General features: G+C 41.9%; 2 protein-coding genes across 5 annotated transcripts in view; one reads left to right on the top strand and one right to left on the bottom strand.

Annotated features, from left to right (window-relative positions):
- Window positions 1-5,817, bottom strand: part of LOC308067309 (transmembrane protein 263-like) — a 204,224-nt gene extending 198,407 nt beyond the window's left edge. Inside the window, exons 1-2 of one of the 4 annotated variants that reach the window (XM_080395962.1) lie at window positions 4,878-5,013; window positions 4,218-4,268 (exon numbers count right to left, since the gene is read on the bottom strand). Coding sequence is in view for 1 of the 4 variants with exons in the window: in XM_080395957.1 (XP_080252083.1) it covers window positions 4,878-5,081 (204 nt within the window). In the remaining 3 variants the exon portion in view is untranslated. Of the gene's footprint in view, window positions 1-4,217; window positions 4,269-4,877 lie in introns of all 4 variants that reach the window. The other 3 variants (XM_080395957.1, XM_080395958.1, XM_080395959.1) reach the window with 3 other exon arrangements.
- Window positions 5,818-5,841: 24 nt separating this feature from the next.
- LOC308067302 (astacin-like metalloendopeptidase) overlaps window positions 5,842-24,720 on the top strand; it is a 35,077-nt gene continuing 16,198 nt past the window's right edge. The window contains exon 1 of the mRNA XM_080395942.1: window positions 5,842-24,567. Coding sequence (XP_080252068.1) covers window positions 24,499-24,567 — 69 coding nt within the window. The 5' untranslated portion in view covers window positions 5,842-24,498. The remainder of the gene's footprint in view (window positions 24,568-24,720) is intronic.

Below are 24,720 nucleotides of genomic sequence, written 5' to 3'. Positions count from 1 at the left end.
GAGCACTCCCCCATAAAAGACAGTCACAAGAGGCATCACTGGAACAGTTTGAAACACAAAGCTGTCTTGCCAAAATCTTAATATCAATTTTTAAAATTGGGGGGGAAGCTGCAAATTTATTTGAAGTCAAACAGTTGCTCCAAAAGCACCAAAAGTAATTTTAAACACTAGAAATCGAGGTAAAATATAAAATATTTTACTCAATCCAGAACTTATTTCTGTCTCCTTGTTTCATTAAGAATGCATTTTCTGCAAAACATCAAACATTTCTGAATTAGCTGGAAGATTGTAATATGATATATTTAACACACAAATTTTAAATTGATTTTGTTGATGGGTTGGTAGTTAAGTATATCCTTCCATACAAATGAGTTATGAACTCCAGAGGTCTTTTTAGATCAGTGCTGCTTGTTGTTCTGTGCATTTAGTGGTTGTGTTTTGAAGGAGAAACATTTCAGATAAAGTATTTACTTTACAGAATGAACACTACATCTTCTCATACTACCAAGCTCTCCAGTTCCACACCTAGCCCGCATGCCTTAAACTTGACAGCCAGAAGCACTGCCAGCAATAATGCCCCCGTTATTTCAGGCTTCAGAGATCTCATATTTTCCCACACTAACGACGAGAAGCGTAACATGGATCACAACTTGCTGTATACAAGATTCCAACCGGAGTAACTTCACTCGGCAAAACTAAACAGCTATCAGATAGAGAAAGCACTTCATCATTACGAACACAAGTAACCCAAGTATAAAAAGTAAAAATTCATTCTGGCAGCAATAGTTTTTGGTAACTGCTCCATTCAAAATGCTTTTTTAGATTGAAAGGAACCCAAAAATTGCACTAGGCCTCAGGCATCTCTGCAGAAGTGCTAAGATTGTAACATTTGCTAACACAAGCAGAAACCACTTCTGTGACTTCCAGTAAGTTCAACCAGCAACAACATTTCTTTTGAAGAAACTGCTTGAGAACTCTACTACTGGCCTCACCAATGTAAGCGTGTACCTTTCCCAGGATTTTGACGGCATGTAACCTCTTCCCATCTCTCTGAAACTCAGCTGAAACACTGGGAAAAGAAAAACACCAGAAAGTCTGCAAGGTAGTTTACCAATAAAGAAAACCAGATGTGACCAATTGTCATCAACTATTCAAGCTAGAATTACCTGCAGAATATACAGCCTGTGTTCCCTTTTACTCGATCACTTACATTCATTCTCCTCCTGCTTCCTTTAACAAATTTAGAGCTACATACCATGAAAAAAAAAGAAAATTACTACATACTCCACAGAAAGTAATACTTTTTGTCTCTTGTCAGTTTTATAAGCTGTTCCTTCTCCAAGTACTTTTCATTTCAACTGTCAAGAGCCCTGCTGAACAGGATCAGCTATATTAAAAAAACCAAGTTACATATACATCAAGTTTTGACAGGACAATCCATGGCATCCTTCAGGAAAAGAGCTGTTTGTAAATACAAGCAAGAGAATTATTTATGTACGCTTTCCATAACTTTTGATGCCTCATCTTCAAAATACCTTGCCTTCACCTGATCTCTAGGACTCATCTGCCAACACCAAGTATCACAGGCAGTCAGAAAAACAGAACTATAGACAATAAGTTCACATTCGTTCTCGTAAATACAGCTGTAAGTTTCTCGAAGGAAAATGTCACATTTATGACACCTGTCTTATCCCAAAATACATAACTTAAATGTGAGCACATGCCGGAGTATCACAAGCTCTCTTTCTACTTTGGAGAATCACTTCAATAAAAAGGGGAGCAGCAACTTAATTGAAATCACATCTTGAGCTTACTTTCCCAAACAAGAACTTCAATACAACCTGACATGCTGAAATGCTCTTCATTCCTCTGATTTTGGATTTAAGTTAGCACAGTGCCGGGAGCAGTGTTAGAAGCATTCACTGCAGCAGCAGCCGTGCCATGTAGCCATGGGGGACTATCTCAATGCCCCCATTCCCTCACTGGCTGAAGATAAGAGGTTTTGTTAACAATTTCGCAAGCACATCCTCCAGTGCTGCTCGTGACCTGAGAAATCCAGTGTTTTGTCACAACAGAATAATACTGGAAACACACTGTATTGTGGGACAGTAATTGGTTGCTGACAACGTGATGGATGGGAGGCGGTTTGATCATCTCCCTACAGTTCTCCTTTCCCCTAATGAATGAAACTGCCCTCTCCATCTGACAGACCTATTACCCAGGCTCCTAATGCAGCCTGAAAAGTTGTATCTCCTTGCTATCAAGATGGATTTGCCCCTGAAGGAAAGCAAATGCTCTTGGTATATTCAAAACATATCGCTAATTTATTCCAGCATATGGGAACAGTCTACTTTCAAGCTGATTGCCTCTCACTCCTGTGCTATAGTGCAGGAAATAGGGGCTTTAACCAGTTTTATACCTTGCATAGCCTGAAAGGGCCCAGAGATGCTGCCTTTCAGGACTGCCACTGCTCGTTGCTTCAAAGAGATGGGAACAGAAGCAAAGTACATGTCGAGACTATCTTGAATCCCATCCAGCTTCCAACACCCCAAGCTTTAAAGCATGACTTTGCCACACTACTTTATCTTTTTAATAGACTGACTTTAAAATAAAATACATCAAGCTTTAGTTGCCTCAGCAACAATCATGTTCGTGACGGATCCTGAAAGGATCACATCCACAGCAGAAGTCCCCGATGGCACCACTTCTCTTCACCTGCTTCTTCCCTCCCGCAAGCAGGCAGACCAGCTTTACACATGCTAGCATTAATTTGGTTTACTTGGACAGCGCTGCCTTCTCAGCAACCTGCTAGCCAGCATCAATGAGAAAGGGTCAAAACTAATACTGCTAAAAATACCCAAACTCAAATTTCCCAAGACATAACAACAATTAAGGGAGAAACAGGCAAGACAACTTTTCAAAAAGCTTGGTTCTGATGTATTCCCTGCAATCATCAACAACTTAAACCTTGATTTGTTTTGAAGTCACACTGAAATACTTGTGAGCAGGTCCATAAAAGGGATTCAGACCCAGCTCCCACACCAGCACCCTTCCCTCCCGCTAGCTTCTCCCTTCCTCACCCTTTTAAGGAGTAAAAAAGCCTGTGCACATTTTGATGCGTTCCATTTGTCAATTAAATGTGTAATTATCCCTGCCCCTCGTTTAAGACTTTTAATCATGCATGTGCAATGATCTTATACAGCAAAAACTGAGGCAACTGCTACAGCAAAAGGTGGCACATATGCAAAGAAACGTACACTGAAAGAAAGTACCCTGGCAGAGAGAGCACCATGAACCATTTTATAATGAAAAGCTCTGCAGAGTGCTTATATCTAATGATTGGATAAAAAAAAAAAAACAAACAAAAAAAAAAACAAAAAACAAAACACCACTAAAAAACACTCAACCCCCAAACACACATTTTTTTTGCAATCAGAACATGACTCCACTCACATTTCACTGTATTTTAAGTGAGCCCATCTAAAAGAGCCATGAGCTTTCCCAACTCTAGTAGGGCAAAAGAGGTTCAGCAGAAGTAATGGGCTTAACAAGAATAATCAGTTGTTTACTCTGTATGCAATAAAACAGATGCTGAAGGAAATCTTCTCAGTTTTGGCCTCAAGCTGCATGTACTGTTCAACCAGCACTCTGAAGTTTTTGTTTTGCAGTATAAGTCAACAACTCACCCAGAGCCATGGCAATGTTTACCAAAAACCGCCTCATTTGTGTTTTTTGTTGTCCCACACTATTTGAACTAACATGCACCCAAAAAGAAAAAAATTTACTCTTTACTACAACGCTTGGAACAAATGCAGAACAAAAAAAAAATAACACTGCATAGGAGGAGTCATTCTTTTGAAATATATTTATTTAATGTACTCAGAAACCGTCCCTTTTCATCTGTCAGCTGTGCAGCCACTGATGGCTGAAAGCCCCCTGAGCAGAGATGATCATTAACCCATTAACCCAAGCGACCAACACACGTGCACTGCCCAGAACCCGACACTTGCACAAGCTGGGGAACTTCTAACACATACTTACTCCACTCAGAGGCTCGGAGGAAGGCCTGAGCCAAATGTCTCCATCAGGACAGGTACAGACCATAGCTACACATGCAGTTTCTGCCTCAAACAGCTTACCATCTAACTCATCAATAATTTTTATTTTTTTTTTTTAAGTGCTATACAAATTCAGGAGACAGGGAATGTCAAGTGTACCTCATCTTTTAGATTGATTAACAAGAGGGACCCGTTTCAAAAGCCATACACCTGCAAATTAAAGAGATAGAACATAACAGGAAGAAAAACAAAACCGTGGCACCACTGACTCCCGACCAACACAACCCAAGAGACAGCCTCTCAACCCAGAGCTGGTATATTAGCACTTTCATAGCCCGGCCCGCCTCCGCGCCGAAGTGCCAACGCTTTGGCACGTTTCTATCCTAATTATTTCCCAGAGGGAATGGGGGGGGGGGGGGCGAGGCGAGGGTCTCCCCGGCGCTCCCTGTGGGGGCAGCAGCCCACCCGCACGCACCCCGGCCGCCAGCAGGGCGAGCCCTGGGGGGGCAGGGCCCCTTCCCGCGGGCACCGGCCCGGGGGGCGCGGGCAGCCTCCCCCACCGCGGCAAGCGGCCCGGCTCGTGATGGAGTCGCAAAGGGAGGGCATCCCTCAGGGGAGACGGGTTCCCTGAAGCGGCACCATATCCCCCACGAAGTCAGAAGCTTCTGGAAGTTGTACGTCCGCTACGAGAGCGAGCGGCCGCCACCTCCCGCCGCGGGCCCAGTCCCGACCCCTCGCCCCCCACCCAGGAGCCGCCAGGCCCAGCCGAGCCCCGCCGTGGGGACCCCCTCCCCGCGCAGTGCCAGCCGCCGGCATCACCTTCATGCCGCGTCTCCCGGAGCGCCGCCCGGCGGGGATGTAGGGCGGGCAGGCGGCCGGCTGCGTCCCCGTGTCCCCGGGCGCTGGGGCTCCGGCTCGTCCTGCGCGATGTAAACACACGGCGGCGGGAGGGCGGAGGGTGGGCCGGGGGGGCAGCGCCATGGCAACCCGGCCGGAAGAGGAAGCGGGGGTCAGGGCCGCCATCTTGGCGGGCGGCGAGACCTCACCGCAGAGGGCTCAGGGCTCGCCGTGCCGGGGCGGGCGGCCGCGGCAGCTGCGCGGGGCTTCCGTGCCGTCACCGAGGTTGGCAAAGCCCTTTGAGACCATCGAGCCCAACCGTCACCCCAGCCGTGCCCAGCCCACCCCAACCCGTGTCCCCAGGTGCCACAGCTGCGCGGTTTCTGAACACCTCCAGGGATGGCGATGCCCCCCTGGGCAGCCTGTCAGTGCCTGAGCACCCGTTCCGTGAGGAGATTGTTCCTCATATCCAACCTAAACCAACCCTGGCACAACCAGAGGCAGTTTCCTCTGTCCTAAATTTCAGCAACACTCCAAGAGATTGGGAGCCCAGAAGTTCCAATGAAGCCAGGGCTAGGGGCAGCCTTTGCCGAGAAACCCTGCCGGCCACACTGCTGTAAAAAGCAATTCCTGAAGTCTGATGTGAAAATGCTTAACAAATTGTAACACGCCACCTCAAATTTCCCTCATATGCCTGATGGGAATGTCATAAAGGGAGATGAACTGACCCAGCCATGGTGAAACAAGGCAGCGGTGTTTGGCCAAGGTGAGGAGTGGGTTCTCTGGGCCATGCCGTCGCTGCACCGATCCCAGCAGAGAGCAGAGTTACTAGGAGGGCCTGGCGCGTTTCTAGCCCTCTTCTGACCTTATCCTCAGCCCGTGCAGCCTGCCTCCAGCCTGCAGGACGGAACTGTATCCACTGCTGCACCCACTGCTGCACCCACTGCTACACCCACTGCTGCTTCACGTCAGGGTAGACTGTTTGGTGGCAAAGAGAATCTGGAGGTAGTCCTGGGCATGAAAGGTTTTCTGTCCATGTATTACTTTAAAAGTGTCATTGCACCCGATTGCACGTGTGGATAGAAAGGTGTTCCTACTAACAAATTGTTTGATGCAATAAGTGAAGCCAGGTAAAGCAAAACAAAGAGAAGGGTGGTCTGACGTAATGGCTCCTGGAACCGGGAGATAAAACAACATTAAGCAAATGAGGGTGATGAGAGTTCAATTTTCTCTGAGGTAGTACTATTCCACAGGTGAATATTGAATTAATACATTACATAGAGAACACACCTACAACTCTACAAGTGCTTGAATCCTGAAGAAAGACTGCTTTCCCCCCCCCCCCCCCCCCTTATTTTTACCCCTTGACTGAGAAACATCATAGTTTCTTTTTAAAAAAATATGCCCTTGGCAGCCATGTGTGTCTTCTAAATCATTCTTCAGTACAGCGGCCCCCGTTTAGTCAGGAACCATAGAAGGAAAAATGTGCTAGCTTAAAGGCTAGAAATGCCTTCTCTCAGTGCACAGTGGAGGGAAAGCAGTTTTTTCTTTGTTTCATACTGTCTTTTCTAATCTGCAGAACCTCCTTGGAGAGCAGAGGTAGAGTGGTACCCTAAGACTAGTTTTCATTTTTCAGTTGAATAGGAAGCCTTGAAAGACACCAGAGTAACTCGCTCACCCTTCGTGGGCTGACAACTAGAAAGACACCTTTCCTTTGCTTCTTGGAACACAGCTGTACCTTACATCATTTTCTGGATCACTTCTCAGAGGATGTATCCGGCAACCCTTTCCTGGCACAGATTGTCATCACAGAATTTACAGTTTCTTCTGCACATAGACGCATTCTTCACTTCAAGTGTGTGAACCCTCTCAAAAGACACTACACTTCTCAGTAGTGGAAGCCAGGGAAGGTTTCACAGACCACGCTAATTTCTACAGACATGCACATATATAAGCACACCTACTATTGTGTGTGAGATATTACCCTATGTATTATACATAGAATTCTAACTGTAATAACCAAAACATAAATCCTGTCCTCAACACACTATACAACTGAATTTACATCAAATAATCTTATCAATATTATTAGTAGAATTAGGTTAATTGCACAGTAGAAATCCATATTTATGTTCTAGTCAGATGGTGAGTAGCAAGAAGTTCATATCCTGTTTGTGTTGAGTTTAGCATGTAAATTGTGGCTCAATTCCCAATAAAAGAGTATCACCTAAATGAAAAAAGGTTAAAGAGTAAACTATCTTTTGCCTCAAGGTAAAATGAGTAATTCCAGTGAAGTTCAACATAAAGCAACTTTCTACATTTAAAATTCAAAATTTCAATGAACATAACATGATTTATCAGGAAGTTCCTAAGACCCTAAAAATAAAATATGTGCAACCTTCTAAACATTAGGTTGTTATGTTTGTGATATCTGTAGAACTTTCAAAGACCGTTCCAGCTGAAAAATCAGAATATTCTGAATGATAGACAAATCTAGGGGAAAAGAAAAAAGAATGGGAAATAATAAGTTGTTTACTTTATGCTAGGCACAGAGAGTCCTTTGTTCCTGAAACTATTTCAGCAGCTACCAAACATATTCCCCAACAAAAAATTAACAACACAGGCTCCGTACCCACCAGCAGATAGTGCCACTTACAGGGTATGACTTTGTTCGGCAAAAGAGTTGGTGCTGAGGACACTAGGTCCTTATTATACATATTTCAGAGGGTAATTGCTTTGAACAAGCTTTAATACTTTAGACTGAATGTCCATTAATGACTGCAACAACTGTGCACCTGGAATAAATTTTTTCAATTCAGTTTCATTCAAAAGGATTTAATCCAGTTAACACACTCCAAGCCTGCTGTGGTGAGATTCACCTTAAAAGCATGTCTTTATTGAAACAAGAAGGCTAGTGTAGATGTTTCCATAGTTAAACTCTACTGTCTGTAAATTAAAAGTGATGTCTTTACAATGCAGAAATTCCCTTCCCAGCCTTCCTGAAAAACAGACTACTCTAGGAGATTTACCTACTCAGAACTTTCAGTGAAGGCTGAGGATTCTCAAACATCTTAAATGACTAAAGCAATTTTCTACAAGGTGTTGAAACCAGTGAAAATATATTTTACCTTCAGCTTTGGTCACAGTACATTCCTAAATAAAGAAAAAGAAATAAAGTTTCATAAAAACTATCATTTTTTGGGGGGCGAGTGTGTGAGAGTGATATTTGGGCATAACTTTTGCTGTGTAAACTAGAAAGCACACTCCTCAGGTACAGCCTAACTAATGGCATCTCCCTGTCACGTGCGCTGACTTCAGGTGATGAGATTTCAGCACTTTTTGCCTATGCTGGTGACCAGACACTGGCTCAAAGACAGAGTCTAATCAACAACTGAGATTCCAGCTCTCACCCCTGCAATGACAAGAGCTTTCCCTTAGATGTATTTTAGCATACTGAGATAATTAATGATCATTGTAAAGCATTTAGCTGGTCTGAAGCATTAATACAGAGATAACTGATACAAAATTAGACTGCTGCGAGGTTCTATTTCACCTTTCCACACTAACCACTGGAGTGCAGGTGACTGGCACCATGAAGCAGAATTGCCCCGTCTTGTCACCCATTTACCTTCATGCTTTTTTCATCCCTAGTTCCCTACTTCGCGTACTTGCCCTGTGTGACATTTGAACAGCCTTCACGTTGCCTGCTGTTAAAAAGGATAATGCAGCATAGAAGAAATGCAAGTACTATGCGATAGAAGACAGGAAAACAATAAACAGCAATAATTCATTGTAACATTATGTTACAATGTATTGTTATACAAAGTAGGTAGTCACAACACAGTTGTTGCCTCATGTGCTAAAGGGTCCTGGTAGAAAGGAAGGTACTCCAGAAAATGAAGCTGCTGATTAGTAATGACTGCAAATAATTCTCCCTTACCTAGAGAAAATAAATAGGCCACTGGCCTTATCAAGCATCCCAAGAACACTCAACAAACAAATAAGCCACAACTTTGCAAAAGCGTAAGCAGTAACCTTTCCTCATACTTCATCTTGCCGAGGGACTTGTGTATTGTGGTAACTACCTTGAATCTGTGTATTTCGTAGGCTTATATAGCTGTCAGTATGGAAGCATTTGATTGTCTCTTTCCTAACTTCACCCTTACAACATCCCTGGAAGTTAGGGAGGTACTTGCTGCATTGGGAGAACGCTCCAACTCCAACAGAGAACTGATGAAATTCTCTTTGAAAAAGAAGTTCAGGTTTCTGAAGGCATAAAGTTGACTAAACCAAGGAAAGTTACATACCCACAGCAGTCATTGCCTAAATACTACCAGACGTTGGAATCTGAATCAGGTATTGGATGCCACAGAAAAGATTTGTAGCAGAGCAAGGAGCACCACTTAAGTCTCCTACATCCTGGACCAGTAACAGCCTAACTCAGGAACTGACTCCTTTTAAATTACTTGTCCCTATTCATTTTAAAACATCTATAAATTCTAATGGTATAACAAGAAAAACACAGACAATCTTGTGATTCAGCTGCAGCTGGAGGCTGTGATTCATAGCTGTAGGAAGGACAGTTCAGAGGTCCACAGGTCTCTCTACCTGCCCTGTCCTGAGAGGAGCCCGTGGTACTCAAGCAGAAGAATCTGGAATGCCAAAAGCTCACGTGTGACAGGGATTTTTCTTCTGTGCAGATTTCAGCATTTCATGTGGCATTTTAGGGCTAGGTGCAAGGTGTACAGGTATGTTTAAAAGCAAAAGAATGGCTTGGTGTTGCGGTTGTGTGAAATAAAGATAAGCCATGGTTCCCCCCTGGGCAGCGGGCAGTCTTTTTTTGTCAGGAAAGAGGAGAGGTATCAAGAAGGGGAGTGGAATCAAGTGTAGCCAAGTGGTCAGCATATTCTTGAATGCCTGTTTAGGAGATGCTAACAATAGATTTATTAATAGTTTCTGAAATTAGTTATAGTTGGATTTGATATATTATTGCCTCGCTTCATGTGTATGACTTCTGGGTCTTGCAGGTGGAAAGGAAGATATTTTGATGTTTCTAAATGATCTATTATACTCCTCATGCTTAAAGCAGATTTGGTGACCACAGACTATTAAAAATGCACACTTACAACAGGACTGCTGCACAAATTAATGCAAGAAACAGCAAGATTTGAGAGTGTTTGAAATCTAAAAATAAGGAAATACTTTTCTACCAACTTCAATGTCTTTTCATTATCTATGCTATAGATCTGAAATACTTCATAATAAGGATAATGTTGTGCATTAAAATGCATGGCTGAACACTGATGATGCATCATTTGGTAATAATAGGGAGGATGGAGACTATACAGCCAAACGATGTCCCTGGTATATCTGCATGTCTTAAGCCTTCCTGACAACAGAACAAAAAGTTGGCAAGGGGAACACAGATTTAACTAGCTCTTTTCACCGTCTGAACTGAAAGGCAAAGTATAAAGACAGACACTGAGAAATGCTCATTAAAACAGTAAACTTCTTTCCACCTTCCAGATAACGACTCTTAAGAATAAACCTAACTTTCAAAGCTATTCCCTTCATAGATATTGCACACCGTTCAAGAGGTCTGTCCTTTTTAGTCTAGGGTTCATTGTTTCTCCAAGATTTTTGCTTACAGTCACACCTCACGCATGCATGAAGAGACAGTGCGGTAGTTCCACTGTGAAGCACCAAGAAAGTTTAAATGTATTTGCAGAACAGTGCAGTACACTGTGCCACTGGCAAGCCTTCAGAACTCGGTAGGCCTAGTTCTCCTGTTCTGCATCTCTGCTTCAGGTCACTGTAAGCTTCCCTATTGATGGGAGAGCAAAATAACAAAGCCATTGAGAGATTTGTCTCTTGCGACTCATTTTTACTATTGATGACTTGACTTTATTCTCCTTTCTCACCGTAAATATTAAAAATAAGCTAGAAAACTACTTGTGATTGACCTTTGCTTCCATAATTCCCCTTTCCCCCCTGCTCATTTGGTGGTGTTACATTACTAACAGGTTTGGGCATGTTATATAAAAGTATTATTCTTACAGTGGAGCCCTAAGCAAGACTATAAAGATGTGATTTATACAATACTGAAAAATGGCAGTAATAGAAAAATATATCAGCCCTCTTACTAAGCTGAAATCACCTAGCTATCAAGTAGATATATGAAAAGAACTCTGTACATATTGCTGCTTCAGATTACAAATGGTACCTCAGCCTTAGTCTGTTTTTTTCCCCTCTTACTAGGAAAGTTCTTACATAAAATCCATTTCAAATCTCTTTATTAAAGATCCTTCTACACAGGGATACAGTGCTTACCGATTACCTTCTAGAGCTGTACTGTAATCAGTCTGCCCACTTCTCTGAATGCAAGTGTTTTTTTGCTCAATTGTGTAAAATCCTGAGCTCCAAGTATCAGCTTGGCTTATTGTGTCATTATTTTTGGTTCTTTGTTGTGTTTCTTTATAGTTCTTTCAAAGAGCACTGTTAAATGTGGCTAGCCATTTAATGCCTGCAACAAAGCCTTCCACAAACCATTACATGACAAGAAAATAAGTGTATCAGAGGTGATATGAGGAGACACTGACCTATGACCATGGTCTGCTTGTTCTCAGAGAGCCTAAAAAGAATGAGTTTCTATTACTCTATGGCAGGCAGCATTTCATGATGCTCATATTAAACGGCCAAAGCCCTTCCCCCAACAGACAATGGCATCTTCTAGAGATTTTTTTACAAAATGGGTTGGCTGCATAAGAAAGGGCGTATTGTTGACAACGAAGGATTCTTAGAGCCTGATGTTTAACCTGTTGTTCATCTTGTATCATATACATCTCTGCAAACACAGCACACACTAGGGAGAACATGCTCCCACCTGGAAGGATGGTATAAATAATAAGAGTAAGAAAAGCCATTATAGAAGCATAACTATAGTAGTTGCACCTCCTGCTCATTAGATAATACTTAATAGGATCATTCAGGAAATAAAATCTTTTTATCACTGAAGCCAAACAAAATTTCCGCTAATTTCCATAGGGCTAGTCTTTTGCTTCAGTTTGATAGCAATATACCAGATACCCCACCTGCCTGAAGAATTTTGTTTTGATTGAAGTTCACATTTTCACTCTTTATTAGAATTTGTGTTCTTTGAGAATGAAGATACTAAAATTAGTTTTAAATTTAATAAAGGTAGTCAGTTTGTTCATATAGCATATGGTTAGCTTTGCATCACTGAGAAAAACTAACTAACAAGATTTGAAAGCACTTTATACCAAATAAACTGTGAAAGCATCTCTGCTTATGTTTCCAAAATCAGAACTCAGATGAGATTAATTGAAAAATCCAACCTTAAAAGCAGCTGGAAGCTGCATTTCATAAAAAGCCACATATCTGGCAATGAAAGCAGGTTCTGATAATTTTAATGAGGGGAAAAAAGTGAAAATAAGTGAGTTTGAACTTTTGGGTTCACTTAAACAAAGCTGCTGTATTTTATATGCCTTTAGTTATAGAGCAAGGCAATTTATTTTTTTATGTAGCCTTCAAAGTCTTGCAATAGAAAACTGTCTCGGCCAAAATGCCAGGATACGTAACTGGATTCACATATGGGCTTTCCAGACTTCAGAAATTTTCAGATTCATTTTTACTTTGAACTCTTGCCAAGGACTCTGAACTTCTGCTAGTAGATTTTGCTGACATTTGGAATCACCAGTGATTTGTTCTCAGGATGCCAGAACAAGGCTCTAGATAATATTTCACTCCTATCATGAACAATAGAATTCATATGGAGGCATCTCTCTTTTCAGAGTATTTTTTACATTTTTAAGTAATTTTTTTTCCACCTACACAGGCAGTAAATTCTTTTACAGGAAGGAGACATTGACATGATAATGCTTGCAGAGTTTGGTGTTTCCTTTAACCAGCGCCTGTGCTTCTGGCTAAAATCCCATCATGAATTTATCACCCATCTTGTGATCTTCCCTCCCTAGAGTAAAATTTCTTCTCAACATTGATAACAGGGAGGAGAAGTCAGCTACCAGCCTCCAAGCTCAGGATCTGGGCTCCAGAAAGAATAATAGTGGCACTGAACTGAGACTTTTATTCCAGCATAAATTGTACCTTACAGTGCTAAGGCTTAATTAAATATTGGCCTGGTTGGTTAACCTCCTGCTGAGTTTCTGAGCTGCTTTTGGAGTAGGTGCAATTTTCCCTTCCTCTGTTCTTCCTGTGAAACACTCTTCTTTCTCCCATCTTGCCACCACTGCACACACCCGCACATACGTGTATCTCTTTAAATTAAATTGTCCCACAGCTGCAGATGGGAGAAGGTGAGTAATCTGTCCCATGAGACAGAGGAAGGAAAGAGAAGAAAGCAAAAATCCTCTATTTCCAGTTGTTAAAACAGAGAGGGTAGGCACAGTAAAGGAGAACAAGGCCCTTCCATCCAGCCAGTGGTGGGTTAAATGTAGGTAAGATGGGAAGTATCCAGTATTTTACATCACTCATACCATACCACTGTGCATGTGTCTTATCAGGAACCTTTGGAGACCTCCTAAAGAAGACCTTCTCCCAGTTTATCTCCTGGCCATATACTGCAGTGGCAAATATGTAGAAAGGTGATTTTTCTCCTTCATTTTTTGGCCTTCTCTACAAATACTGTTCTTGACATTCACTCCAGGAGTTCATTGTGGCTGCTCTCAGATGTAACATTTGGACTCTGAACCATCCCTATGGTATAGCTTGAGCAGGCACTACTGCCCGGCCAGCATGCCTCCCTAAGAGGGCCACCTCTCTAGCCCTTAAGAAGTCAAGGATGATGCACTGATGTTCCTACGCTCTTGGGTGCCTTTCTACTGGTACAAGTTCCTCCTCCCAAATGCTGGATATCAGACCCCTGCTGTGCTCATTGTCTCAGTGTAGAGATGCCTATGCACAACTAAACAGCTGGACAGTACTGGACATTTATAAATTAACTGGAGTGCCATTCCTCTATTTGCTGTTAGCAGTGGAAACCAGTGAGAAATAACATCATAAGACACTGCAGCAGGCAGACTCAGGTTGTTAGCTCTGGCTTCCATATATTTTTGGTGGAGCTTTGCTGCTTCTGTGACCAGCTCCCTAGCTGCTTCTGCATCAAGGGTCTGTGCCCTGACATTCCAAAGATTTTGTCACAGAGCCCAGTTTTGCTAGGTTGAATTGCATCCCAATAGAGAGCCTGCCTGCAGAGGTGTCTACCACTGCATTTAAGATGCTTGTCAGCATTTGTAAATATGCATCTTGATTAAGTGCAGCCACATGGCTTTATGCAAATTGCATTGCAAAAGTAGACTGATGTCCTAAAGTACCAGCTACCAGGTACTTTACATTTGGTGTTCACAGTGCTCTCAGTGGATTCATCTCTCAGCTCATTAGGAAAAAGGCATTAGGCTTGGTGGGACCATCCCACAGTATGACACCTTGACTTGTATCTAGTTTTAGACTGCACAACAGTAAAGGGCTACATAACAATTTCCGCTAGTGACAGGTGCATTCCTGATCCCATCAGGATCAGGATCCCTGATCCTGATCAAAGAGAAATGATCCCATTACTCTTTGAATTAGTTGTGTTCAAGTTAGTACTCTTAGAGAGGAGAGATTAACAGTAGTGGCTTGCTTCTCTGCTGGGCACTGCATGAACTCTTTCTAAGCACTACAGGTGTACTTGGGATGCTAAACTAATTCCATATCTGCTTGTCCAGTGTCGCTTTAGCCACATGTCCCTGTCCTGAAATAGTGCCCTTTTACTGCCTCTCCCAAGTCATCTTCCCAGCCTGACCACTGATCCACAAAGCATCCCGTGCCCTGCATTAGACCCATATTAATGTTCCACCACACCCTCTGGATGGCAACAATGTTGTTGAACTGCCTAGTGAAACGCAGATGCCAACTACCCAGCAATCTACAGTGAAGAGAGAAATGTCATTGTCACTGTGTTGATACAGTAACTGGCAGAGATGCTTCACTTCTCACACAGGCATACTTTGTGTAGCTTTAAATACTACCTACATTTGATGGCTTTTGCTCAAAAAAAGTGTCCGCTGTGAGCAGCTGACAATCTATGTTAATACTGATGTAAAAGTCCAATCACTAGGCAAAAGTTTTCTCAAAAACAACCCAGGCAACATCCACCGAAGCAGGTCTGCATTCAGGCTGCCTGTTACGTTAGGCTAGGGCAGACGTCAGCACCTGGAATGGCGTCTAGTTCTAGAGAGCATTGAACACTTCAAACCAACTATTTGTAATCCCAGAGTGACTAGTACTAAACAAGAAACAGGGATACACGTTCCCTTATTTGGTGTAATATGCAAGCCACATGTAGCTTTTGCAGTTTATGGTCAGCACAGATACTGCTAACTGCCATAGGTGACTGACTCCCTATTTATAGATAAGGTTTAGAGCCAGCTCCAATCTTCGGTTGATAAATGAACTCTAGAGGACCTTCTTTCAATTTGTAGGTGCTGGTCTCACTTTCATAAGAACAGAGGTTCCCAGACAATGACTTGGAGCAAAAGCTGCAGCAAAGAGGGAATAATTTACCATGAATTAAACCATGTGCTGGGGATGCTTCATGAACAGGAATTACAGAGGCACACATATAAAAAAAAAAAAGTGTCTGGCAGCACATCAGTCAAAGGATGTGCCTTCTTATGTTTATAAATATTTAATTGAAGTTGCACACAAGGTGGGTGACAGCAATGCTTCAAAGCTCAAGATAGCATACATAACCACTGCTTTGACAGGAATCCAGTTCCATCTCACAGCAGCGGATTGGGGCAGTGGGTGAAGGAGATCCCTACCTTATCCTCACCACAAAGTAGTATTTTGCACAGACTGTTTAAATTCCTGTTATGGATCTTACACACTCTTAAAAATCCCTTGCAGAGCAAACAATTGTTAATGTTTTTATGCTTACGTGCTTACAGGAGACAGCACCCATATGCAAAGTTGTGCTTCTGCATTTATGCACGCACTTATGCTTTTATGCATGCATGTGGGGATTAGCATGTACAATTAGTCCTTTCTGTAATCCTAGTGAAATGTGGTAGGACCATTACTGCCAAGAAAGGGAACTTTAGTCTCCTTCGTACCCTTCCTATTACTCTCCACTAAGGGAGTGTGCCTGGGTAATCAAAGCTCTAGAAAGAGAAAAGCTGACCTGGGCTTACCTGCCGTAGAGCTACTGTGGAGATAGGATATTAGCTTTGCCCTAGACATAAAAGCACAAGCAAGTTACATGGATTCTAGTAACTGTTGAAAAAAAAATGTATGATCTATTTAAAAAGCAAAATGCTTAAGGTGTAAGGTTGCAGTTCTCCACTGCATCCAGGGAAAGTACTAACTCTGCATAGTAGAACTACAAAAGATGTCCCACAGCTGGCAGACAGTCCTCCCAGAGCACAGGTTCAGATACAACAGACTCCTGTTCACTAACCTTGTTTTTCTCTTCCTCCTTTCACTGCTTTAATTTTACCATTCACAAGATTGCCAGTTCTTCAGCTGATTGAGACAGTGATGTACCCTTATACAGCTGCTTCAGCCCTATTTCAGCCTCCAGGAGAAAGACAGCGACCAACTGAAATAATTCCCCCCAGCCCTGTAGAATGCTGGGATCTAAGATGCCTGACTTCAATATTAACCATCACTAAGATGCCACAGTAGATTCTCACACTTGTCTGTTTAATGATTTAGGGGGTTTTTTAACCTACTTCATCCATTCCACTGATAAAAAGAGCCTAGAAATAGGCTGCTGTTCATAAAACATCAGAGAGGCAAGGCAGAGGAAGTCTGGGCATGGACACAGTAGGGAGGGCGACGCCTCTCCAAGAATCCCACCAACCTATTAGGAGATAGAGTAGCAGTAGATGTGCAGGTTGAATCCAGTATGACTCCAGAATGCAGCTGGAGATTATTTTCTGTACCGGCACAGGCTGTAGGGCTGCTTGCGTGACATGGCCCCAGCATGGAAACTGCTCTTTAACGGCTCACCAACAACGTGCAGTCAAAAAGCCACAGTTCGGAGATTTCTGAGATAATGCAAATCTAGTCTTTGAATTGATGCTATTATCAAATCCCAGCAATGCAATAAACCAACCTCAAACTGCTACATGTCTAACTCCCAAGAGTCTGTAGGATTAAGGTTACAACACATATCACCCCTATACATGCTGTAAGCCCATCAGGTTTCAAAAGCAATCATAAACCTGGAAAATACCTGTGTAAAAACATTTTTCAGATAGTCAAGATACTAGAAGAAACTGTGCTGATTACTAAGTATATCACTTTTACCTCTGCACGTCATGACTAGCTGATACTCACAGGTTGCTGTTTGAAGGACGTTTGGCTAGAAACTCCACATTTCAGATAAGATATAGAATTAGAGTCTCATATTTATTTTCATGAAAACTCTGCTAGTAAGTGATGCCAGATCTTAAGCTCTTGAAAACACATATATCCCAAAACTGATGAAAGATAATGTGGTCATACTAGCTCCTAAATTTCTCTTTGCTTTTGCAAAGAATATTATAATTTTCCCAGGGGGCAAGTAAACTGTCTTCTGCCTCCATGTTGCCCCATTCTTCCAGCACATCTAGAAATACATATCCCTCTTGCAGAGCAAAAATCTCTTTGCTCTTTGACCATTTATACCTTTTCTTCTCTGTTTTGGGTACTTGAGCTCTATTTCAGCAGCCTAATTTTTCTGTGGGAGATGGAAGACAGGAATACTTAGAAACCACAAAACAGGCCTCACAACCTGATTTTTTCTAATTGAAAGTCAAAAAATTTTGCCTAAAAAACCCTAGACTGCTCTTTTCCACACTGCCCTTCACAGCTCAGTATCCTCAACATTTTTCTCGCTTCAGAAAAGAACACCCTAAAACTAGAGGATTGTAGAGTTGTATCCCCTCAGGTAAACCAGTGCTCTAAACATCAGCAATAGCAATCAGAATCCAGCTATTTTAGTAGTAAAGATATGCTATTCACCTAACCCCAAGCTGAGCTCCCTGTTACAATCCATCTTCATCACAAATCTTTACTTCAAAGGGTACTTTGAGTCATCAGCAATGTTTCCTTGGACTCCAGCTTCTCCTATGAACCCTAAGTAAACCATCATTAGTATCTGCATAATTCACAAAATCTACTTTCAGAACAGTATTCTAACAAGAGCACAGATGTGATGGGGAAAAGGAAGTGAATTTTAAGTTAAAAAAACCAGCTAACCTGTGACATTAATACCCAGACCAGCAGAAGTTGGACTAAACAGCGTCAAAGGGTCCTTGTAATCTTTCACGGTTGCACACTTATACTATCAAGCATCTACAGCACTTGTTTTGTGCTGACAGAGATCACTGCACATACTGTGTTCTAGAATCAGAATTTTCAGCACTAAACCAACTATTATTTAGTCACTCACAATAGCGGCACGATCCTCATGCATCACACAAGAAAATCCTGTGCAAAGGCCCCACTCCCTGCTTGTTAATTGCATGCTATATGGTACCACAACAACTACTACCTGCAGTCCTTGGTATTGGAGGCAAAGTACTTAATCAGTAAGCATAAAGGGATTAACCATAGAAACACTGACACAAAGTTTCCCTGTGTGAAGCTAGACAGCTCCTTCAAGGCTGCTTCTTCAAAGCCAGATACCTGAACTCTCTGAAAGCCACAGGTTTTAAGCACGTCTGAGAACCAGCACACCTGTTTCAAATCCTAAATGTGGCTGAAGGTGCTTCTCTTTAGCAATCAGCTTTGAAAACCTCGCCTTAATTTCTTGTCTAGAACAGAGGTAGTAGCACCCGGCTGCTTTGTAAGCACTTGCAAAAGAACACTTGAAGACTGGAAGCTCTTTTCCTTTGCCAAATATTACTTGTCAGGAAAGTGTAGGAATCCCCATAGAGAGGGATGACACGAGACTCTTGCCTTCTGGTTCTTATTCTGCTACTGCAAGATTCTGGCTTTGTTTCTTCATGAGTCAGCATCTGAATTTCTTTGTTCATAAAATGTGGCTAAACATCCCATTTTTCACTATAGAATGTCAATATATTTTCCAAATATTTTGAATGAGACTTGCTAAGAAAGTACTGCACATTATTACCTGCTTGTACATTTTTCATGTCATTTTTTAGCCTAGCAGTGTATATTCCCAAGACATGTGCTATCCTTACAAACACAGAGAGAAATTGAACCTATTCTATTTCTGAAGTTTCATCCTGACAGGTTTATGAAAGAAGTGTTTGTTCTTGCCCAATTGCCTGATGCTTATCTATTAAGAAATTTCATCTGAAAACAGTCTCTCATGTATGCAGCCAGTTTTGTTTCTTAGCAAGCTTTCAGGTTTCTTTCCCTGAAAGCCGCTGTGGAAATGCATATGTACGTGTATATATGTTTCCTCTATGTATAAATCCAAGTTCTGGTTGCACAGAAAGACCTGAAAAATGCACAGTTCTAACGTGGTGCTTTAAAAAGAGTAACTCCCTAAAAGCAAAGTTAGATAAAAGGAACAACTAAAAGGATAAAAACATGGAAATAGCAAGAAAATACCATTACCTGAGATAGAAGTAAAATGTGTGCTAGACATTGTAAGAAGACAAAAATGCTTAGACATGGAAAGCTGCAGAAACAGTGGAAGTCGTACCTGAATGGTGAAAATAAAGAACAGTATAAATTCTGACAAGTGGCAACATATAACATGGGTAAAGAGATATTTTTTTTTTTTAATTGGAAATCTATCAAAGCTGATGGAACTAGTAGATAAGCAAGACATAAAAGGAGAAGATAAAATTAGTGCAGAAAAGCTGTGCATCCCTTAGGTTGACATGTGCTCTAGAGCAGGACAGGGATGTTACTGGTCAGAACATTCCTTACAGGGATTGATTGAGGAAATCTCAGGTTCAGGACGTTGCTCAGAAGAAAGGGTTTTAGCACAGATCAGTGCAGTGAACAGTAACAACTTGCTAGGAGCAGATGATGCTCACCCAGGAGTTCAGAGGCAGCTCACGTATGAAACAGCTCAGCTGCCTGAGTGAGCTCGGTAAGTGCTGCTTAAATCACCACAGTGCCAGAGCTATGGGAAAGGGCAATCAAACTTTAAAAAGGATCCAGGATGAGTGAGTGTATTTCTTCCATACCCAGGGCTAGAAGAAATATGTAATAAAAACGGAAGTAGTGGGCTCAGGGATAAATATCATATATTGGGGCTGAGTCAACACAGCTTTCACAGGGCCTGAAATACAATCTTTTAGAGGTCTCTGACGAAGCTCGTGGTGAGCCAGTGGATATAGTTATCTAAGCTGCAGCTGCATTCACTGAACGTTCCATACTGGAGTATAGGGAGTAAGGGAGGCTGTTGTAACACGTTGCAGCTTTTCAGGGTGGAGGGTGCTAACAGACCTTAACAGCTCCTGACCAGCCTCACCTGGGGCCTCTGCCCATGGCCTCTGCCCATTGGCCCGGGCTCCATTTAAGCTCTGGCCTTAGGCTTTGCCCCTACTTTGGGCTGTGTTGGAGTGAGTATCCTCAGTCTGGTCTCTTTACTGCACCTTGGACCTGTGTTATGTTCTTGTTTTCAGTCTTGTCTCTGCCTTCAGCTTCTGGATGGGCTCTGGATGTGACTCCTCACCTTGTTAACAGGCTGTGCTGAGGTGCTGTAAGACTGTGCTGTAGCCCCTGCTCCCAGGGAGCCCCCTTTATGGGGCAGTCCTTTTCTTGTTGCTTCCCCTCTGTCCTATTGGTCTTGGTTCCCTTTCAATGGAATGGGCTGATGACTGATATTGTGAAGTTAAAGTGAAACTAGGGCAGAGCTGAAAGAGTACTTGAGTTTTGCAGTATAAGCTTTCCAAAAGCTTTTAGAAGGACTTGTTAATAAAATCTTTAGATTTAAAAATCATTTAGGGAGAATGGGGCGGGTAAATAGCTCATTTTCATAGTGGACCATCAGAACACCTCAAAAATCTCTTGTGGCATCTGTATTTATAATCTATAATTATCTTGAGAAGGTGAGCAGTGAACTAACAAGCTGCAGATGCTCAGTGTTTTGAGATGGTTCAGGCTGGAACTGATGCATTGCTTCCCACGGTGGATTACAGAACAGACTCTGCATGCTTGCAAGCATTTTCTGCAGGAAGCAGTTACTGGTCCATACTGTGCAAACAGGGATCAAAGGCGTGAACAGGCTGTGAGTGGTGACAGGGAGTTCCTGACTGTTTGTGTAAAGGTTTCCCACTTGCACAAATGGCAGACCACTAGAGAGCAGCAGCGTTAAATCGGGACTTCTATTATGTGCCTGAATAACTTGTGACTGAAACAAAGAATTAGGGTGATGTTTGCAGTTGGATGCTGGTTTCAGATCAGGTTTTATCAGAACCAGCGAATCTATAAACCAGCTGGTCCCATCTGGCTCAGCCCTTGGGTGCCTACATATCCAAATATTGAAAACAACCTTTGTAGCTTGTCTCCAGGAGCATAACCGTCCCCATGCATCAAGTTCAGAAACTATAGTAAAGCTCTCTTCAGCGTACAGCTACTGCAAGCCTAATAAAACTAAGCTGTAAGAGTTTCAGCCGATTCTTGTCTGTAGCCTTCATCCCAGGTTAAGGCTCACTGACACCTGTAGTTAGCTCCAGTGCAGTCTTTGGACTTGTGCCTCTCCTGCTAACATTATGGTATCATTCTGCTACTGGAAAGGTAAAAGATAAATGGTGGTAAAATAGCAGAGATCACACTGCTGCAGGAGTGGTTTAGGAGGAACAGAGCAAACATGCATCTGTTTCAAAATAATTTCAACATATCTCAGTATTTACACTGGAGAATTTTTACGGAATAAATCTTTCATTTAAATGTACCTAAAATGTGGAAATATGTCAATAAATACTATTCCATAGATACTCTAACCTACACTAAAATCAACTAGTTACGTTAAAACTAGCATGCAAATGTTTCTGTATCAAGAATATACCGTGCTCTCTGGAAGGTTTGCTTTTGCTGGCAAGTAACTGGGAAAAAGTAAGGACTAGGCACCAGGGACCAGATTTAAAAGATCTTATTTTTGTCATTTTGACCTGTTTTGCAAAAGCCAAAACTTTTTTTTTTGCACTTGATCAAGGTCAATGATTTCATTACTCTAAACTGATTAACTGACTTAGAACTGAAAAGCCGGAAAGCTCATTTTCTTCTCCCAATCAGTAAATAATAAGGCATGAATTGCATGCTTTCACTAATCCTAGCATCCTGAAGGACACAATCTGCAAACAGATAAGTGTTACACAACATCATTTTAAACACAAAGGAAGTTTTGCAGTGTTTCTATTACACTCTTTTCAGCCTGTTATAGTGTAGTATAATAGCTTCATTTAATGGCTACAAAGTTATTTTAAAACGCTCTTCTGCAGAATCTGATTTCTGTCCAAATGCAGGGTCACACAAAAGAAGGTTTAAAAAGAATTTTCAGGTAGTAAGTGCAATACTTTATATAGCGACTTAAAAAATTAGGACTCTCAATGTAGTAAAAAAAATTGGTCTGTTTAAACATGTAGAGAAAACTGTGAGTCCTCCTGATAAGGAGCTTTTCAGCTTACTTAAGGTGAACACGCAGCTGAGTTAAGCCAATTTCTTCTTCACTAGCTACACTAGGTCTGTGTAACCTTTTGTGCGAGTAGCTGAGAAACTGAGCATTGGAGTGATATCTGCTGGATCCCTACACAGCCACGTGGCCTTTCATCTCCTGAATTCGGTTTCCCTTGAGGTTCATACACTCTTAATCCTTCAGCAGGGGAAAAGTGCCCTCTGTACTTTCTTGTTATGGAAAAATCACTGGGCTTGCTATTCCTGTTGCTTCTGATGATACCTATTACTGATAGGGAACTAGGAAACAACCTGTACTTCAATGCCAACAGATGTTTGGCTTTTCTACTTTTGTCGTTTAATATTATGCCAAGAGGGACTTGGATTACATGGTGAAAATGCTCATTCTCTGCCGTGGAATGAAGGTGAAACTAAGTATGCATCACTAAGAATGTGATAAACATTGTATTGAAATTACTAACAAACAGCAGTGACAAAATATCTGGCAGATAAAGGACAGTGTGGCTATGAATATGAAATACGAAAAGACAGTGTAAGAAAAGATACATAGGAGAAAGAATGCAACTTACAGCTGTGTAATCAAATTATTTGGATAGATGATGAGCCCGAGACCTGAACATTATTCTGCTAGAATATCAAAGGAGATGATGTAGACAAGCAGCATCAAAAAAGAAATTTTCCCCCATGAGACAACTTCTGATAATGTGTTATCAGGTGATATGAGACTTTGGTCTATTAATCAGCCTTGAAAAATACCCAATTCTTTCTGGCAGTCAGGAAAATTAATTAAACCATGAGATAAATCTCCTGACTCAAGGGTTCCTCTGCTCTGTGGTCTGCAACCGGAGTCCATAAACTATGAAACAAATTATTAGTAGGGTCAAATGAAAACATTAGTAGCAAAGCTTTGCATAATATCAGCTAAAATTTTCCTAGCAAACTAGTCCTTAAAAACGAAGGACCAGCCCATACATCTGTCTGGAAAGGCACCCTCTGCCATCCTGACCTGCTATGAACCACATAGATTCCTCTGAATTTTGCCTTTGCAGGCAATTCCAGTTTCTTGCTTAAAGATCTGATGCAGGAAATCCTTAGAATTTTCTGTAGCACACAGCTATTTCTGCAGGGGCTGAAGCTGGGAGGAAAAAGCAACATCTGCCTGCCTATGGCGGTGTTCATGTGGCTTCAACATGAATATTCCCATTGTGTGGCTTACTCATACAGTGTGGGTTTTCTAGGATTCAGCCTGCCTTTCTATTCTTGTTTCTATTCATGGACATCAAAAGAAGAAGAGCTTCCCAGAAGGTGGGAAGCCAAAATTCTGTGAACTGGTGGTTTTATTTACCTGTAGACTCTAGCAAGACACACAAGCACTGCTAGTGATGATTATATTGCAAGACAATATGGTACTGGAAAAACAATTTCAACCAACAATCAGATTCATCTGTTCCCCAACAGATTTCCAGTGTTCCTGGCCAGCAATGCCTGGCTGAGACCTGTGCACAGAGGGGGAAGGCTGAAAGATAAGCTCTGAAGAGCCAGGTGGCTCCTGGCAGTTAGCTAAGGAGTTTCTAGGAAAGGTAGTCAGTGTGGATGGATCAAAGAATTCCTTGACCTTGAGTTTTGCTGTAAACAGACTGCTGCCAGATATCCTGTCCCTTGCTCAGCAGTGAGGGCACCTGCAGCAGCTCGTGGGTTCTTCTTAGAATTAAAGATGAGTCACTTTAAAGTTGCAGGATTTTCTTTCCTATTGCTCCACTTCCTCTGTTTTCTGAAGATAAATAAGAAATGAGAGCCTGGAAATTCTCTTGAGAGGTCCTGCAGCTTGTTTGTTTTGTGAAAATACTTCTTGTTATCTAATTTTGTTACACTTGTTAACAACAGCAGCAGCTTTCCCATAAAACTTGCCCCAAGTAAACTAACCACAGCTTTGAGAACTGAGCTGTGGAGCAGAGAAGATCATCTTGGAAATGTGAAGATGAAGGACTTTCTTCTGCTAAGTCATTTTGCATTTCTCTATAACTTTGCACTGAGTAAACCTGTCCAGGTGTGTCCCTGCTCCCAGATGTTGAGAATTTACATTGCTGCTGCTGAGTTGCTCTGACTATCTTAAAATTAGTTACAAAGTTTTACTGCTGTGATTCTACATGGTAGAAGCTTTCTGGTATGGAGATAAGCATGTAATTTTTATTTTTTTTTT

Source organism: Falco punctatus (genome assembly GCF_963210335.1).
Source record: "Falco punctatus genome assembly, chromosome: 7".
Taxonomy (NCBI): domain Eukaryota; kingdom Metazoa; phylum Chordata; class Aves; order Falconiformes; family Falconidae; genus Falco; species Falco punctatus.
The sequence above is the reverse complement of the archived record's forward strand: the minus strand, read 5'-3'. Positions and strand labels throughout refer to the sequence as shown.